This window comes from Haliotis rufescens, unplaced genomic scaffold, assembly GCF_023055435.1.
Source record: "Haliotis rufescens isolate VD_foot unplaced genomic scaffold, xgHalRufe1.0.p SCAF_69, whole genome shotgun sequence".
Lineage (NCBI taxonomy): Eukaryota > Metazoa > Mollusca > Gastropoda > Lepetellida > Haliotidae > Haliotis > Haliotis rufescens.
In genome coordinates, this window is record NW_025964360.1 from 192326 (window position 1) to 212762 (window position 20437).

General features: G+C 41.0%; 1 protein-coding gene across 4 annotated transcripts in view; it reads left to right on the top strand.

Moving 5' to 3' along the window:
* The window catches only part of LOC124112078 (cullin-2-like), a 37553-nt gene that overhangs the window by 973 nt on the left and 16143 nt on the right, over positions 1–20437 (top strand). For 2 of the 4 annotated variants that reach the window (XM_048387200.1, XM_048387199.1), the window contains exons 2-12: positions 4097–4221; positions 7347–7449; positions 11363–11460; positions 12962–13067; positions 13331–13413; positions 14347–14443; positions 14987–15097; positions 15717–15879; positions 16971–17095; positions 18137–18244; positions 19571–19633. In XM_048387200.1, the coding sequence (XP_048243157.1) occupies positions 4103–4221; positions 7347–7449; positions 11363–11460; positions 12962–13067; positions 13331–13413; positions 14347–14443; positions 14987–15097; positions 15717–15879; positions 16971–17095; positions 18137–18244; positions 19571–19633 (1176 nt within the window). In that variant the 5' untranslated portion in view covers positions 4097–4102. Of the gene's footprint in view, positions 1–4096; positions 4222–7346; positions 7450–11362; positions 11461–11513; positions 11989–12023; positions 12553–12961; positions 13068–13330; positions 13414–14346; positions 14444–14986; positions 15098–15716; positions 15880–16970; positions 17096–18136; positions 18245–19570; positions 19634–20437 lie in introns of those variants that run through there. The other 2 variants (XM_048387201.1, XM_048387202.1) reach the window with 2 other exon arrangements.

Here is a 20437-nt window from a genome sequence, read left to right on the forward strand (position 1 = left end):
TATTTTTTGTCCACATCGTTTTCTCACTGACGATTTACATAGATATACATATATTTGAGGCACCTCTTCAGATAAACAAATTACATTTTATATTATCTCTTGTCTACCATTCATATATGATATATTCATTAAGGGCTTGGACGGGTAACTTGGGTACTTGGGTCGGCTGGGTCCTGAGTAGGACCCGGGTACCCACAGGACTACCCGGACCCGTGGTAATTCACGTGACATATTGTTTAATGACAAAAACTACAATTCGCTAATGTTTGCATTTCTTTCTGACGATGCACACATTCCTTTTGACTTGTACATGTTTGAGTAAAGATACACCTTCAGTCAACTTCAGTGTATGCATGATCTGATCGTTTGATGCATGCATCTAAATAATTTTGGCCAGGGCTATGGTAAAACAATTCCCAATAAGACATTTTGTTTCCAACTCTTGAGACCTGCAGTGGGTTCCTGGGTAGGGTCGGGTAATAGCGAGTCGGGTACCTGGGTCGTAAATTTGGACTCGTCCCAGCCCTATATTCATTGTAATGAATATGAAACGTTTTTGTCAATGTGTCATCTGGTGACGTAATCCAGTATTCCCGAAATTCAATCTTCACGTGCTTATGAATAACACTATTTGCTGTGGATTTCATGATTTATTCCTGTTCTGTATTTTGGAAGAAAATGCTGAAGTATGTTTTAAGCTAGTATATTCAGGGACTAATGCCTAGTAATGGTAGACATGTTAGACAGACTAAGCAATGTCAAAACTTACCTTACTTGTTGTTGAACTTCTATTTAAGTGTGTGACACCCCACATGTCTTTTCTTTATTTAACGAAGGCACTTTTCTGGTTTGTGTTTTTTACTTCCCCAAAAGAGTCAGTTTTGTTCATCTTTTTCGAATAATATTTCTCCCTTTGAATCAAAATGAGTAAAATCGTGATCACATGCATGCTATGATATGTATAACAGGATGTTGGTGATATTTGGTCCCCGGTGATAACTGGTTGCTAGGCAGTACCATTCCATATATCCTCTTCAGTTAAAGAGTATTAATTGTATCTAGTTACTTTCTGTGTCTTTTTAGTTTTGTTCAAAACATTAAGGTAATGACAAGCCTCCTTGATTTGCATGCCAAGGTCACTTCTGTGCCAAATGTTTGTCAACTAAACCTACCATATTCAACGTAATTAGCACCCTGCACTAATAGGCACTCACGGTGGTATTTGCTAAGCATGCACATGGTATTATTTGTAAGAGACATATATCTCTTAAGGGGTAAAATATTAACACAGATTGTTTTCTTCGTTCGTCAAACCTAGAATTTTATGGTCTTTTTATTCTGTTTTTTAACCAAAATTGCATTCTAATAAGCGCCCCTTTTCTAATTTTGAGAGCACCCTTGGTGCTTATTACATTAAATATGGTAAACCACCAAAATTGACACCATATGGGGGCACAGGTGGCGTAGTCGTCCAAGGTGCCGCGATTCGCTGTGCAGAATTACGTCCCTTGGGTACGCCAGAAACCAATATTGTGGGTTCAAATCCCAGTTCGCCCTAATTATGTTTCTAGGTTTGTCAGCACCATACCTGTGCGCGTTGGTTTCACCGAAGTGGTAAACGTCTCAGACCTACATCACTTCGGGCTTTCGTCCCACATTAAGCTGACATGCCTTGATATAACTGGAATACTGTTAAAAGCGGCGTTAAACCCAACTCACTCACTCACTCAGACACCTAACCTGTCAAAGGTTCAATTGAAATCAGTTTCCTACACATACTCTGATTTATTATTTGAGTATGCAAATTGCTGGCAGTAATTCAACTAATGTTTTCTATGCACAAAGCCACTTGTTTCCATAAGATATCGGAACCGTGAAGATCGGGGGTAGAATTGGCCCGCAGCAACCCATGCTTGTCATTAGAGGCGACAAACAGGATCGGGTGGTCGGGCTCACTGACTTGGTTGATGCATGTCATCGTATCCCATTTACGTAGATTGATGCTCATGATGTCAATCACTTGATCGTCTAGTCCTAGCTGAAATAAGCGCTAAATTTGTAAGCATCTTGTTCACACAGTAACATCAGCAAGTCCTATTGTTGGGCTAAGTTTGGTGTCATGCTTCTTTGGTTGATGCATGTCATCATGTTCCAATTGTGCAGATTGATGCTCATGATGTCAATCACTGGACTCTCTAGTCCAGACCTGATTATTTACAGACCGCCGTCATATAGCTGGAATATTGCTGAGTGCGGCGTTAAATAACAAACTTTCAACACTCTTGCCAGAGCCAATTGTTGTGCTATTGGGGTATTTTTTTGAACATTTTTTGTTTCCCCCATCTCCTCGAAGAAAAAGAGTTAACTGACTATAAAAGTCCAGTTTCCGTCCTTGCTGAACTAAGCTGGATTTTCGGAGTTAATTTTGGGTGGACTAGTCCTGTAGTCCTTACCCAACTGCCCGATAGTAAAGGTATCCTAAGGAATAGTAGAAATTGGCCCATTTTAAGGGTTTGGCTATATGTTATCATTATAAGGACTAGTGGACAAAAACTGTTAGTTTCTAACCCTGCTCAAGTAATTTGATGCATTTCGCAAGTTAAAACCCATTTTATAATCATATAGATGTTTATTATCGATCAGACCGCCTTGACTGTGTGCCACCATTTTGTTTGAAGCAAATGAAAGTTGTATGATAGGTTGAATCTGACTGGCCAATAGGAGGGACATAGAAAAGATGTGACTCATAATCGCCACTGGTGGTGCTACAATCTAGCCACAGAATTCCAGCCTAGGTTGGCAAGGGTGGAAACTGGACTTTTAAAGTCGGTTAACACCCTTGCCTTGGGAAGAATTGCTTCCCTGGATTAGAAAAGATCCCCAGCAACCTATGCTTTCCTCCCACATAAGGCTGACACACTGTGATATAACTGGAATATTGTTAATAGCTATGTTTAATATCCTCACTCATGTAAAGCCCTGATTTTGTTCCCCAACTAGGTGCAATGTGTGAAGCCCATATCTGTTGCCCCAAGCGGGAATATTGCTAAAAGCATGCTAAAACCATGCTAAAACTAACTCACTCACTCCAATCCTAAAGGTCACTGTGCAGCTATCAGGTCACTGTGACCTGTAGCCTGGGGAAACCCCTGAGCTCGGTGTAGTGATGATGTAATGTGACTTTGGAATGATGTAATTAACTGCTTGACCACAACATGCCTGAAGGTGTACCACATTGACCGCAGCCTGGCCATACACCACTGACCACTGACCTTAGTCTGTCATACAGACCCTGATACAAATATATCCAATACCACCCATGCAAGTCAGTGTTTGGCAAGTCCAGATATCTGCAGTATCTGAAAATGAAGAGAGTCTTTTGCTCCTTTTTATTATATTTTTATTATGATAATTTAACAACTGTAAAATATGTTCATTTCAGAGACTAGATGTTAGTCTGCGCTGACCAAGATAACCTGGAAAGAATACTGCAGATTTCCTTAAATTGTTTCTGCCGTGCATCCGCAAATTGTAATCAAAACCCTATGTTTTCAGTACCCTGCTCGCATGATGCTAATGACAGGTACCAAGCTCATGGCGCATGCTCAATGGAGTTTAACTTCCTGGTTACCATAACATCAAGCTTCTAATTTTGCCTGGGTCATGTAGTTACATGATATGAATTATAAACATGAAATATAGGCTTGAAAAGTCTCCAACTCCTACTCATGTAAAAAAATATTATCGACCCATGAAGATCCGGGGTAGAATAGGTCTTCAGCAACCCATGCATGCTGTAAAAGGAGACTATGCTTGTCGTAGGAGGCGACCAACAGGATTGGGTGGTCAGGCTCGCTGACTTGGTTGATGCATGAAATCCAATCACAGTTGCGTCGATCGATGCTCATGATGTCAATCACTGGATTGTCTGGTCCAGACTCGATTATTTACAGACCGCCATCATATAGCTGGAATATTGCTAAGTGCAGCGTTAAACAACAAACAAACATCAGTAACCCAAATTCTCCCCCCCCCCCCCCCCCCCCCCCACAACCAATAACATTGTGTGTGTTTCAAAGTTTGATTCCTCTTCCAGGTTAGGATGTCCCTCAAACCTCGACGTGTCGACTTCCCGGCCACCTGGACTGTCCTGCTGGACACTGTGAAGGGCGTGGTCACCTGCGGACGAGTTGCCAGGGCAACATGGACTGACAGATTCCAATATCCTTGATCACAAGTTTGAGAGTGTGATATACACAATGAACTTACACCAGAGGATGTAGTATTTTCGTCCGAATGATCACATTGTTCAGTTGTTCTGAGGTTGTTGCCTCTTCATGTTTATGTAGGGGCGGTCGGGTAGCCTAGTGGTTAAAGCGTTCGCTCGTCACGCCGAAGACCCGGGTTCGATTCCCGACATGGGTACAATGTGTGAAGCCCATTTCTGGTGTCCCCTGCCGTGATATTGCTGGAATATTGCTAAAAAGCGGCGTAAAACCATACTCACTCACTCACTCACTCATGTTTATGTAAGTCTTTGTTGTTGAGACCTCTTTCTTGATTTCATAGTTTTAAGGATATTGGGTGACAATTTACCTTTTTGGTCAAAGTAAACTTAAGACGTATACTAGCTAAATTTGTTTGGGTTTTATGTGGCATTGATATTTTTTTATTGGTTTGATGGGTTTTGAGAGAAAAACAAAAATGCTAGTTGTCATAATTTCATTGAGATTACAACAGGTTAACATGGTTAAATCATATATGATTTATCTTATGAGTGTAGAATTTACTCAAATGTAGAACGATATATTGAAGTGTGAAACGTTGAACTTAAGTGTAGAAAACTATTCTGAAGTGTAGAAGGATGTACTGAAGTGTATTATGATATACAGAAGTGTGGAATAATTTACTGAAATGTAAAAAGATGTACTGAATGTAGAACATTGAACTGAAGTATAGAAGTCTATTCTGAAGTGTAGAACGATGTACTGAAGTGTATTATGATATACAGAAGTGTAGAATAATTTACTGAAATGTAAAAAGATGTACTGAATGTAGAACGATGTACTGAAGTGTATTATGTTATACGGAAGTGTAGAACGATGTACTGAAATGTATGGCAATCTACTGAAGTGTGCATTCTGTGATTCAATTCTGCAATGTTAAGATAGGCTTCTACAGGACAACAACTTGTTTTGGCCTTGTTAAGATATATTAAAAACTTCAAGCAGCATTTGTTATCAGCATCCAGCAACAAGGGTACATCATCCGGTGTGTGCCCCTTTGGGGCAGAATATCAACAAGCGGCAAGATAAGATATATCACTATGGTTACCTGAAGTGCCGAGACCTGTATTTCTATGAACATGCCATATCTTCAGGATGAACCATTGACATTGAAATCTGCTATAAACAGATCACTGTATCAGAGCTCCAGATAACTTTTTGAGCAATTGAGTTTTGACTCTAGGGTTTCTATTTTCATTGGGTTATTACATTTTTCATTGGGTAACCAATATTTTTTCACTAAACTATTAATACCGTATTCGACGTAATAAGCGCCCAGGGCGCTCTCAAAATTAGAAATAGGGGGGTCTTATTAGAATATTATTTTGGTAAAAAAAAACAGAGTTGAAATATAAATTTTGTGGTTTATGCTGACAGCTTGAAATGTTTATATACGACAGATACATTTTTCCAGAATTTAATTGCCCATAATTGAGGGTGCATATTACACACGAGTGCGTATTATAAACGAATAAATAGGTCTTGTGTACATTGGTCAATCGGAAGGGGATGCTAATTGGGATTGTCACTAGCCAATATATTAGCAAATATCGCCGTGGGCGCTTATTAGAGCGGGGCGCTTATTACGTCGAATACGGTAACTCTATTGGGGTTTTCCCAAAAGACTGAACATTTAAGATTTAAAAAAAATGAAATAATGTTTTAGATGTATATAACCATGATAACTGTTTTAATTTTAAGGCTTGACTCGGAAAGTAAATTAGCTCGTAATTGTGTTTCGGAAATTAGCTCCTTTGTATGCATGCTGGAAAATCTTCATTGGGTATTTACGCATGCTGTTTCTATACTTTTGAGTTTTTCATTTAATGCATTCGTTTCTCCACGCAAGTTAATTAAAAATTGGTTTTTAATATTTTGGGGGGTATTTTACGCAAATACGCTGCTTATTTGTAGCTCTGCTGTATAATATGATAGTCATGATATTGTACTGAGTGAGTGAGTTAAAATTTAACATCACATAGGCATATCGTGACGAGAAAAAATACTTTATTCAAACTACATATATTTAGATAGTATAAAAACCTGACAGTAAAATAACTAGATTTATCACAGATTAATTTAAAACTAGTAGATAACCATAAAAATATAACACCATACGTAACAATACAAGATAAAAATGAGCTATAGATCGCCAGCCACTGAAGGTAGATCACCATACAAGGGTCCATGAGGACTTATAGTACCTTTGCTACCTGCATGGACCCCAGCAGGATTTACTCAATCCATTCAGTTGCTGGCGATTTTACGTAAGTAGCCACAATTAAAATAACAAACATACTACGTTTAAAAGAGTAGTGGAAGTAGATATTCTTTGAATGACAGGAACTTACGAAATCCTCTAAGGGGGCATGAAATTGTAAGTCACACTGAAAAACGACACCAGCTCTGAAGATGTTTTTCAGTATAGAACATTATCTCGATAGGGCTATGTTTGTAGTGGTCATTCTCGCTTGATCTTCATTTCTTGCATAAGAATTTAAAGTGAAACCGATTACTTGTTTTACAGACTTTTATCCCCCAAATACCTAAAAAAATTACAGAGATTTCTTATTTTTTCCCCAGAAATACAATTGAAAAAAATGATCAAATGTGAATGTCTAATTTATTAATGAATCATCATCACATTTGGAGTTTGCGACTTTAGCCACTAGTTCGAAGCCCAAGTCTAGTAAAATTTGGTTTTCAGTCTAGTAAGCACAGCTAATAATCCATATGTACATGTAATCACACTGAGTTCTTTTGAAGATTATGCCAAGAGCCATGTTCAGGATAGTTGTCTCACGACAGAAATGTTTTTCCAGAATTTAATTTCCCATAATTATGGATGCATATAACACACGTATTATACAAGACTAAATAAGTCTTGTGTACATTGATCAATAGGAAGGGGTGCTAATTGGGATTGTTCACTAGCCAATAAATTACCAATTATCGCTGTGGGCGCTTATTAGAGCTGGGCGCTTATTACGCCGAATACAGTATTTGATTCCGTTTGAAAAAGTTTTCAGTGAATGAGTTATCTGCCCTTGACAGTGGGACTGATGTGTATCAGTTGTGCGTAGCATTCCCGGAGCCGCTCGGAGATAAGCTGTACCAGGCGACTAAGTCCTTCCTGGAGGCCCATGTGTCAACTCTTCTCAAGGTCAGTAGATGCGCCATCAAGGTTAAGTCCGAGGGTTACAATATACCAAATACCAAAGTCATCACATTATTGATAGGGGAGGTCGGGTAGCCTAGTGGTTAAAGCGTTCGCTCGTCACGCCGAAGACCTGGGTTCGATTCCCGACATGGGTACAATGTGTGAAGCCCATTTGTGGTGTCACCCGCCGTGATATTGCTGGAATGTTGCTAAAAGCGACATAAAACCTCACTCACTCATTATTGAGTGCTCATGACAGAATTAGAAAGATGGTTGACACTATCTTGACATTTAGTGCTATACCAAATGTATATTGCATTGTCTTGGACCAAACTTTTTTTCTTTGTTTATAGTTTAAGATTTTGATAGTAAAAAATAAAGTTGGTACCATTGGTAGGTTGAAAAAAATATAATGTATTGTACAGGATTATTTGATCTTCTTAAAGTTTGATCTAGTTGGGAAGGTGAATTTTTATTTAAATTTTGGCCAGATTTGGGACCTTGTCTAAATTCTCAGTGACATTTCAATTTTATGGATGGGTTGGTCTGACATTTGGTTTGTGTTTTACATGTATATTTGACTTGTAATGACGATTTATCATTGGAAAATATACTGTTTTAATCCCTTGGATTATTTTTATTGTCAGAGCAATTTTTATCATAGTTGGTAGGAAAGAACTATTTTTTCTGAGTTTTCGATTTTTAAAGGGGCACTGATCTAACGGAATTCCCCGGACTGGTTGTTGCCTTTGTTATTGTTTTTTCCCCATGAGTACCCGGATGATACGCAACGCAACTGAGCGTGACCAGAGACTGGGCTACCGTCTGCAAGGACAGCTAAATAAACTTGGAGGCTGAGGGCAATATTTGTTTTACGCATTTTTGCATAAACACTGATTGGTTAACCGGGATCTATAAAGATTTCGACAAAGGGCGCATGTTAATTAATTTCTTCAACCTAAACAAACAGACAAAAAGAACGGCGGAGCTCATTGGATGTCGTCATTTGGAAATACCCCAGATGGTTATAGTTTAATAATAAAAAAAAGTATCCATGCAGTGAAAGCATTTTCGGATTTCGGATTGCGTCGATAATACGATATCTACTCCCTTGTTGTCATCCACGTTTTCTCGTATAACCCCTACACTTGTGTATTTGTCGTCATTCACTTGATGCTCAGTGAATGAATTTATTACAGGTACAATTAGTGGTAGCACCACTTAGATTACCTGACAAAGGTTCCCATTTGGCATTTATTGTGTCTGGGGTAATTATTCAATCTAAATCCAGGTTTGAAGTGAGGTGAAATGTGTGTTATGTAATATGCACGTGGCAGACCAGCAAGAGGTGAATGATCAGTTGATTTACTTTTTTTGTAAATCAATGGATCGTTCCTAGTCATCAAAGGATTAACAGAAAATACGTTGATTGATTAATGCCTGTTATTTTGCACAGTGGATATGTCAAAAGTGAGTGTTTACATGTCTAGGTTTACTAAAACAAAGGGAATACACTCATATCATGGCGTGAAGTGCCGATGTAAAAACAACATACTTTGTTCAAAGGGTTAACTGATAATACGTTGATTGATTGATCATTGTTATCTATCACTCAATGGATTTTTTAGGAACTGTGGACGTTATGAAAATAGTTGTCATGGGGCTTTCTCAGCTGACCCTTGAGACTTGACACCTATGTAAAACACCTGAAACAATCCAAGTGATCAGTTGAGAAACGGACACGGGTTAAAATATCCCCAAACGATATATATTTTTAAAAATATGTGATTGTTACAGAGACACGTGACATCGAATAAGTTTTTTTTGTACAGCTGCAGACGATTGGGATATTGTTCCTTTGTGTGGATATTCATGGATACATTCCTCGAACAAGGAAGCTGCCTAAAATTTATACTTCATTTGCTGTAACATTGAACCGATTCGTCCTTGTTTCTCTACGCCTTGGTTGGGAAATTCTTCAATGCGCGATAGACGTTGTTTTCACAGGCCTTTTCCTTTGTAAGCGTGTATATATTACCGTCAATTTGTAAAACGTGATTCTCTCAGGCAATTTATAAAATGTGTAAATATTTCAGTCACTTTGACTAAAAAATCTGTCCAGATTGATTAAGACGATTAAAAGGGCCTACAAACATAAAAACTGATTATTATGTAGGATTAGAAGCCAAACAACATAGAAATGTACTTTTCAACGTAACATTTTCAGTCTCTTGGTGATGACATTAAACATCAAAATGTTTGGAATTCGTTATCATAATAATACAGATGAAAATGTTTTTCAGTCACTTTGTAAAATAACTCAATATTTAGGCGTTTAATAAATTTGAAAATGTTACACATTTTGACAAAAATATACACACTATCAAAAAGCAATGCTCAGGTGAAACTTTGTGTTGCAAGTCAAAATAGTGTAAACGAAAATCGCAAAATTACCAAGCAAGTGACTTATCAAAACTACGTCACCATTACCGATGCTACCCACAAAGATACCTACATTTCCTTATTATCTCGAAAACTGTATTTCATTTTGTTGATCAATGTGACCATACGCCCTTATTACTACCCATACAAGTGACTAATGCGCTTACGAATGGCGCAGCAGAGGTCGCGAACTAGTCTAGATTTCTGCTATACATCCGGGTACTCACTGGGAAAAAACAATAACAAAGGCAACAACCAGTCCCGGGGAATTGCGTTAGATCAGTGCCCCTTTAAGGTTTGCAGATCCGTTAACCAAGCCCCAAAAGTTGTCAGATTTTAGGCATAAAAAAAGAAAAGAATTGGTTCCCAGGCAATAGTTTTTGAAAATATTGTGCGGACAGGCAGTGTCTCTTTTTTTTCTTTTTTTTTGTTGTTGTTGTTGTTCAAACTAGTATGTAACCAAACAAACAGTTGTGTAACCAAATAAACAATTGTGTACAATCAACCTGGGAAAGGGCTTCCCTACCAAAATGTATTCTTTGATGAGTAAAATACTGTAATACAGTATTGACTACCATTGGACTTGGAAGTATTAATTTATTTTATTTTACTTTTTTAAATCGAAATAAAAATGAAATGTGTGGCAAACTTTATGATGATGCGGGTGGTGCCTGAGAACCAAGACTATTATATATTTTTTCCTAAGTGTTAGCATATTTCCAATTGAATTTTTGGTTTCTTCTCATACTTTATGTGACTGGTCTTTCAGTTTATTTGAAACTAGTTGTGAAGCAGGTGTTAATGAAAGTGAAGAGAATGATGTTTTTCAATCCTAATCTACGAATATCTGTTTGGGTCATGTTTGCCTGAAATTAAAAAATGCTTGGGAATTTGTTTTAGGTTCTATCTGTCTGTCTGATAGTATGACCCTTCGCTGTTGTTTGTTAAATATCTTAACTATCTGTTAGTGCCTGAGTGGTGGTTGCAGACATGAGTTGATAATGTGACCTTGACCTTATTTGATCAATTTGCTTTTTGTTAGCGTGATACGTAATGGATCATGAACAAGGTATCATGATACGTATCGGATCTCACAGTTGATGTATCGCCCCAGGCCTATACACAACCTTGGTCAATTGCTTCCCATGACCTTGAAAATAAGGTCAAGGTCACCATTATCAACTAGGTATGCATGCACTCTTATCTGTGGTGCGTAAGCCATCTTTCTCATAGACAGCTAAGTACCTGACAATGACTTTTTACTGTTGGCAGTGTCAAATATGGCGTACGAATGAAAATACTTTTTCACTATTAATTTTCGCTAATTTATGTTTACTGTAACAGTTATAAAAGCAAACATTTGAGGCATGAAGCGATACTTTTGCGACTGTGATTGATACATGTAAACAATCGTGATCCACCGCCGCGTGAGTGTATTGTCCCACCACTAGTTGACCACGACGTTGTGTTGCAGGCCGTGCAGAGCTGTGGTTCGGAGAACCTTCTGGCCAACTACCACAAACACTGGGAGGAGTACAGTCAGGGCTCCCACTATCTGAACCAGCTGTATGGGTACGTACACTCACTCACTCACTCACTCACTCACTCACTCACTCACTCACTCACTCACTCACTCACTCACTCACTCACTCACTCACTCACTCACTCACTCACAGGGACGGTCGGTACAGTCAGGGCTCCCACTATCTGAACCAGCTGTATGGGTACACTCACTCACTCACTCACCCACTCACTCACTCACTCACTCACTCACTCACTCACTCACTCACTCACTCACAGGGACGGTCGGTACAGTCAGGGCTCCCACTATCTGAACCAGCTGTATGGGTACACTCACTCACTCACTCACCCACTCACTCACTCACTCACTCACTCACTCACTCACTCACTCACTCACTCACTCACAGGGACGGTCGGTACAGTCAGGGCTCCCACTATCTGAACCAGCTGTATGGGTACACTCACTCACTCACTCACCCACTCACTCACTCACTCACTCACTCACTCACTCACTCACTCACTCACTCACAGGGACGGTCGGTACAGTCAGGGCTCCCACTATCTGAACCAGCTGTATGGGTACACTCACTCACTCACTCACCCACTCACTCACTCACTCACTCACTCACTCACTCACTCACAGGGACGGTCGGTACAGTCAGGGCTCCCACTATCTGAACCAGCTGTATGGGTACACTCACTCACTCACTCACCCACTCACTCACTCACTCACTCACTCACTCACTCACTCACTCACTCACAGGGACGGTCGGTACAGTCAGGGCTCCCACTATCTGAACCAGCTGTATGGGTACACTCACTCACTCACTCACCCACTCACTCACTCACTCACTCACTCACTCACTCACTCACTCACTCACAGGGACGGTCGGTACAGTCAGGGCTCCCACTATCTGAACCAGCTGTATGGGTACACTCACTCACTCACTCACCCACTCACTCACTCACTCACTCACTCACTCACTCACTCACTCACAGGGACGGTCGGTACAGTCAGGGCTCCCACTATCTGAACCAGCTGTATGGGTACACTCACTCACTCACTCACCCACTCACTCACTCACTCACTCACAGGGACGGTTGGTACAGTCAGGGCTCCCACTATCTGAACCAGCTGTATGGGTACGTACACTCACTCACTCACTCACTCACTCACTCACTCACTCACTCACTCACTCACTCACAGGGACGGTCGGGTAGCCAAGTTGTTAAAGCGTTCGCTCATCACGCAAAGACCCAGGTTCGATTTCCGACATTGTTACAATGTGTAAAGGCCATTTCTGGTGTCCCCCACCATGGTATTGCTGGAATATTGCTAAAAGCGGCGTAAAAACTCACTCACATGTTATGGTTGGTTGGTTGGTTTAGTTGTTTAACGTCGCACTCAGCAATATTCCAGCGGCAGACATGTTATGGAAGCCCAGGGGTAGCCTGGTGGTAAAATGGGTACATTGTGTGAAGCCCACTTCTGCAAGAGTATTTTCAGTACTCTCAGCTGCTAGCTTATTTGTGTATCTGGTCTTCGCTACAGCTACCTGAACTCCACGTTCATCCGGAAACAGAAAGTGAGTGACGCTGACCTCAACTATGGGGGATTTGCCATGGACATGGCGGACCAGATGCTGGAGATAGGAGAGGTGAGGGATGACGATTGCTTTGTTTTTGTTAAGTTGTTTGTTTGTTTGTTAATAAACACCACATTCAGCAATATTCCAGCTTTATGATGGAAATCTGTAAATAATTGAGTCTGGACCACAAAATCCAGTGATTGACATCATGAGCATCGATCCATGCAGTTGGAACACGATGATATGCATCAAGCAAAGAAGCATGACACCAAACTTAGCCCAACAGTAGGACTTGCTGATGTAACTGCTAACAAATTGAGTGCTTATTTCAGCTTGCCCTGGACACATGGAAACGACTGATGATCGAGCCACTGAAGAATCAGCTTCTGAACCTGATATTACAAGAAGTCAAGAAGTAGGTCACGACAAACTTTGCTTGTTGCATGTCCTGAAATCATTTGGCAACAGCTTGTTACCAGAAGGGTGGCAGAGGGACATGGGTGGCCTGGGTTGTTGTACAAAACAACCTTAGCGCTACCACTGTCATAAGCCTATGGTAAGGTATTGGAGTTAGGATCACCTTAGCGCTAAGATCGACGACACCCAGGTCATCTGAGGTTCTGTAATTCACTGTGCGGAGTTACCTGGGTAGTTGTACAAAACAACCTTAGCGCTACCACTGTCAAAGTCTATGGTAAGGTATGGGAGTTAGGATCACCTTAGCGCTAAGATCGACTGCACCCAGGTCATCTGAGGTTCTGTAATTCACTGTGAAGTTACCTCCCTTCATTGTGTAAAATTATGTAAAATTTCTTTTGTTTGAGGGATGAATTAAAACAAAATTATTGTCTCCAAAGCGGAAAGCACAGCAAAGGGAGGTAACTTTGTCTCGTAAGGGGTATATAAGGCGCAAAGTTAAAACTTCATTTTCAGTCAGTGCAACGTACAGTATCCAGTAAGTTGTATCTATGTAGCTTGTTGTGTTGGGGAAAGGAGGAGAACTCACTTCATTGTGAGGTCGTCATGAAGCTTCTGATTTTGTCGAATTGTGATTGTGCAGTGTCAAATTCTGTTATGCACTGAAATTCACTAATTTTCAGCCTTGTCAGCACTTTTTGTGCTGTGTGTTACAGTAGTCGGTTAGCCCAGTGGTTAAAGGGTTCGCCCGTCACGCCAAAGACTCGGGTTCGATTCCCGACATGGGTACGATGTGTGAAGCCCATTTGTGGTGTCCTCCGCCGTGATATTGCTGGAATATTGCTAAAATTGCCATAAACCCATCCTCACTCACTCACTCATTCTTATGGTATTAGTGTATCAATGTATCAATGTATTTTCATGTGTTCAGGGACAGGGGAGGTAACTCTGTGAATCAGACCGTTGTCCACGGTGTCATCAACTCATTCGTCAATGTGGAAGAATATAAGAAGAAGTATTCAATGCAGGTAAGTCACACAGGCTGTCTTGGGGGGAGCGTGGGTGGCCAAGAGTTGTGTCCCTTTGTTGGACCAGGAACCTATATTCTGATTTGGATTTCAGGTTGGGTCGGATGATGTTTTTAGGTTTGTCAGCACCATAATCATGGGTTTCACTAAAGGCTATCCTCCCAAACAGTGTTTGAAATAATTTTAAAACCCAACAAGACAGGTGACCCTGGCAGATGACCCATAAATGTTACCTGCCCATCTTCAAAGTTACTTGTACCTGTGAAGATCCAGGGTAGAATAGGTCTTCAGCAACCCATGCTCGTCGTAAAAGGCGAGGCGACTAACGGGATCGGGTGGTCAGGCTCGCTGACTTGGTTGATGCATGTCATCGATCCCAATTGCATGGATCGATGCTCATGATATTAATCACTGGATTGTCTGGTCCAGACTCGATTATTTACAGACCGCCATCATATAGCTGGAATATTGCTGAGTGTGGCATTAAACAACAAACAAACAAAACGAACAAACATACATACTTGGTGCCCTGTGTTGTTGCAGCTGTATGAAGAGCTGTTTGAGACGCCCTTCCTGCACGAGACAGGAGACTACTACCGACAGGAGGCCGCCAAACTGAAGGACGAGTACAACTGCTCAGACTACATGGAAAAGGTGAGACAACGCAGGCACTTTCTCCCAAAGTGTGGCTGACATTTTTCACAACTTTCAGGTTGTAGTAATATGGCTACAGTCAACTTACTTTCAGACTCTCCCTCTTGAGCGCCTGGGGGCGCTCAGTTGTTTAAGGTTTGTTCGTCATGGCCAAGGCCTGGATTCAATCCCCACATGGGCACAGTGTTTGAAGGACATTCTGGTATCTGGCTGGAAAATTGCTTAAAGCAACCTCATGATCTGCAGAGATGCCAACCATTTTGGCATAATAGTTACAATTTGGAGCTTACATTATGCTATTCCAATTCTCTCCCTCACAGTCCGAAAATTACGATTTTTGTCATTTTTTCTCGAATTTATTTACATGCTTAAATTATCATGAAGAGCAAATTGTTAGTGCACTGGTGAAGCATTCTACAGAGAGACCATACTAACCATTGAGTATTCTAGACTTGTGGTAAGCATGTTATTAGTTACTATCTTGGATCAAGATCGCCGCTGTTGCTTTGTGTGAATAATCTATATGTTAAGACAAATAAACAACTAAAAAATTCCTGAATGGCAAGTTCGACCAGCAAACTTGTAGACTTGTCATGTAAGACTATGTTGTGTTGCACAGGTGATACAGAAGCTGGACAATGAAGACTTCAGGAGTCGGAAGTTCCTGCACCCCAGCTCCTACACCAAGGTGACCCATGAGTGCCAGCAGCGCATGATCGCCGACCACCTGCAGTTCCTCCATGGCGAGTGTCGCGAGATGGTGCAGGTGGAGAAGAGAAAAGGTAACAATCCATGTTTTATATCTCCTCTTGTGTTTCTTCTTTCTTTCGTCCATGTGGAGGGGGCATGGGTGACCCAGTCGTCTAAGGTGCCGCAATTCACTGTGCAGAGTTGCGTCCCTTGGGCACGCCAGAAATCTATGATTGTGGGTTCGAATCCCGGTTCTCCCCGATTATGTTTCTAGGTTCTAGTGGAAAACGTCTGAGACCTGCATAAATTTGGGCAATCATCACACGTTAAGCTGACACCCTGCGATATAACTGGAATACTGTTACAAGTGGTTTTAAACCCAACTCACTCACTCCTCCATGTGGGGAGCTCCCCAGCAACCTATGCTGGTTGTAAGAGGCCATTCAGAGGATCGATGGTCAGGATTGATGACTTCTATGCCATCGGTGTGTGTACAAAATCGTTAACTGGATCCAGCCTTTATTATTTGCCGTCATGTAGTTTGAATATTGCTGAGTGCTGGGTTAACTACAAACAAACAAATCCTTCTTTCTTTGACGTTCCCATGGCCTTCTCTTCCTTTGGGAATTCAAGGCAGAATAGGTCACCGGTGCTCTATACCCCATGAAATGTTTGGTTTGGTTGGTTGTTTGTTGTTTAGAGCCGCACTCAGCAATATATCAGCAATATGACAGCAATCTGTTATCAATCCACGCAATTGGGATCGATGACATGCATCAACCAAGTCAGCGAGCCTGACCACCCAATCCTGTTAGTCGCCTCTTACGACAACCATAGTCACCTTTTACGGCAAGCATGGGTTGCTGAAGACCGGATCTTCACAGGTCCAAGACTGAAATGAGGACTGTGTGGTCACAATGGATGACCTGCCAGGGAATTTAGAGTTACCTCCCTTGGTTGTTCACAACCATAACTGACTTGATCGTTCGAGAAATTGTGGGTCATATGCTGGCCCAGACAGTTTTAGGCATATATGTGCAATAATGTTGCATGCGACATTAACCCATTTTACTTTCTTCTGTAAGTATAAGTCACTTGTCTGCTTTGTTAAGACTCGAATGTCTACAGGCAGAGGTGATGTGCCGGAATGTTCTCTCTCTCATTCATTGTCTCCGTATTCCAGACCTGACAAACATGTACAGCCTGTTGAAGCCGATACAGTCCGGTCTGGGTGTCCTCATGCAGGAAGTGGAGGATCATATAAAACACACTGGCCTTGAGGCTGTCCGCTCTCTCAAGGGGGAAAATGTAAGTCTGACCTCATCCACGCAATGTAGATATAAAACACACTGGCCTTGAGGCTGTCCGCTCTCTCAAGGGGGAAAATGTAAGTCTGACCTCATCCACACAATGTAGATATAAAACACACTGGCCTTGAGGCTGTCCGCTCTCTCAAGGGGGAAAATGTAAGTCTGACCTCATCCACACAATGTAGATATAAAACACACTGGCCTTGAGGCTGTCCGCTCTCTCAAGGGGGAAAATGTAAGTCTGACCTCATCCACACAATGTAGATATAAAACACACTGGCCTTGAGGCTGTCCGCTCTCTCAAGGGGGAAAATGTAAGTCTGACCTCATCCACACAATGTAGATATAAAACACACTGGTCTTGAGGCTGTCCACTCTCTCAAGGGGGAAAATGTAAGTCTGACCTCATCCACACAATGTAGATATAAAACACACTGGCCTTGAGGCTGTCCACTCTCTCAAGGGGGAAAATGTAAGTCTGACCTCATCATACAATGAAGATATAAAACACACTGGTCTTGAGGCTGTCCACTCTCTCAAGGGGGAAAATGTAAGTCTGACCTCATCCACGCAATGTAGATATAAAACACACTGGCCTTGAGGCTGTCCGCTCTCTCAAGGGAGAAAATGTAAATCTGACCTCATCCACGCAATGTTGATATAAAACACACTGGCCTTGAGGCTGTCCGCTCTCTCAAGGGGGATAATGTAAGTCTGACCTCATCCAATGTAGATATAAAACACACAAACCTTGAGGGTATCCATTCTCTCAAGGGTAAAAACATGAGTGTGGCCACATCTACACTATGCAGATGTAAAAAACACAAACTTTAAGGCTGTCTTCCTCACACTTACGACAATAAAACTATTCCTTGTTGAAGTTTTTACCAGTGTATATGTAAGATTTGTAAATCTATTCTTCAATATGTTAATTGTGCTGTTTTGAAAAAAAATGGAAATATCTTCTTTCTAATATTTCTTGTCTTGTTGGATGGGAGTGAGGTGGCTGCAATATGAATGATCAACTCTATTTTGACAGGTGCCTGGGCAGTTTGTGGAGTCCATGTTAGAAGTGCACAGTAAATATACAGAACTTATACAAAGTGTCTTTCATGCTGATCAGCAGTTTGTTGGTGCCCTTGATAAGGTGAGTCAGCACAAGAACTTGTTTTGGAACTTTATTTGTAGTGAGGGGCGGTCGGGTAGCGTGTTGGTTAAAGCGTTCGCTCGTCACGCCGAAGACCTGGGTTTGATTCCCGACATGAGTACAATGTGTGAAGCCCATTTCTGGTGTCCCCCACCTTGATATTGCTGGAATATTGCTAAAAGCGGCGTAAAACCATACTCACTCATTCACTTATTTGTAGTGAATGTCAGTGGCAGCAAATGTTTGAAACACTGGTAAAATGTCTCTCGCTGTCAGCATCTGTGAGTGAGTGGAATTTAGAGTTACCTCCCTTGGTTGTTCACAACCATAACTGTCTTGATCGTTCGAGAAGTTTTGGGATGTGACAATTTCTAGAAAGCAGACTACCTGTGTATAAGAATGACACTGGGGCAATTCGAGGCCTTTTGCGACCTGACATGGCTTGTGCAAGGTTGTTTGTTTGTTTGTTTGTTTGTTTGTTTGTTTGTACTGAATATATATTTTTTTATTGATTTTACCATGAAACATACTTTAAATTGCTATTTTTTGTTTATGATTCTTCTGTAGTCTCTTTTTGTACTTTGTTTGTTTGTTGTTTAACGCCGCACTTAGCATTATTCCAGCTATATGGCGGAAGTCTGTAAATATTTGAGTCTGGACATGACAATCCATTGTCATTATGAGCATTGGTCTACGAAATTGGGATACGATGACATGCATCAACCAAGTCAGTGAGCCTGACCACCTGATCCCGTTAGTTGCTTCTTACGACAAGCATAGTCGCCTTTTACGGCAAGCATGGGTTCCTGAAGGCCTATTGTTACCAGGATCTTCACGGGTCTGTCCCTATAAGAGAATGGCATCCTTATCCGCTCATCTAGACTTGTCTATTGTAACGATAGAATTACAGTCAAACACTGTTGTGTCGAACTTTGATTTGTCGAACTTATGGTTGTCTCGAAGTTAAAGCCTGGTTCCAACATATTCCTGATTTTTTCACCATTTTCGGTTGTGTCGAACTCCGGATAACTCGAGGTATATACGTAGGTCCCTTCAACCTCGACACAACGGCGTTGGGCTGTACTATCCACTTTAGAAACAAGAACGAAGTTGAAATCCTGTGTGTGTATATATATCATGGTTGCTGAAGACCTGTTCTAACCCAGATCTTCACATATTTTTTTGTGCAAATAATTTTATGAGTATAATAGTACTCAATTTCCTCTCTATTCACTGAAAATGTATGTAGACTGGAGTAAATTCATGATGAAGTGCATAAAATTGTTGCCGGGACTAGATGTGTAATGCGAATGTTGTTTTTTCCAGGCGTGTGCAGCTGCTATCAACTTCCGCTCTAATCCTAAAATGGCTTGCAAATCAGCAGAACTGGTCAGTACCAAGTTTCAATCTGAATTGAACAAACTATGTGCATGAAATCCAATCAATCTCCTTATAATCAGATCTTTTACTCCGATATGATACCTTTCTGTATGAATGTCTGACAGTCCCTCCATAGGTTGTGGCAGGTGAACTTTCTATTCAGACATCATCATCAAAGCTTCTACATTCTCGGTATGAGAGAGTGAACCATTCAGACCAGTGTATATGATTTCTGTATCTTGAAAATGCATGTAAGCAGGGAGTTCAGAATGGAAATAATAAAGACCATGCCAGTTCATTTTTGTTTATATTTGATACATTCTGTTGCTTTTGTTTATAAATCCTGGGACCACTTAAATAAATCGATGGTAGTGCTAGGACTGCTTAATTCCTGTACTTAGCAATAACATAGACTTATCAATAATTGTAGCACTAAGATTGCTTTGTGCAGTCGGTCCTGTTGTTTCTGAGTACCATGGCATCAACACCCAAAAAGGAGTTTTATGTTGAAACTTTCTTATTTGGGAAGATGATAAAGATATGAAGCCGAATTGGTTTAGAAAGCTGACGTTTGATTGGCTCAAGAACCCGCTCATCCTTCATTTTGATTGGCTCAGTGTTCACCTGCCGAAACCTTCCATAGAGGGATTGTTAGATCATGCAGAGAGGTGTAGTATGGCAGGGACATTTGATAATATTGACATTGAAAGCATTGTTATTGACTTTGACAACTGGTTCAGTATTTATGTCATCTCTTATGGAGGAGGGGACATGGGTGGCCCAGTCATCTAAGGCGCCGCGATTCGCTGTGCA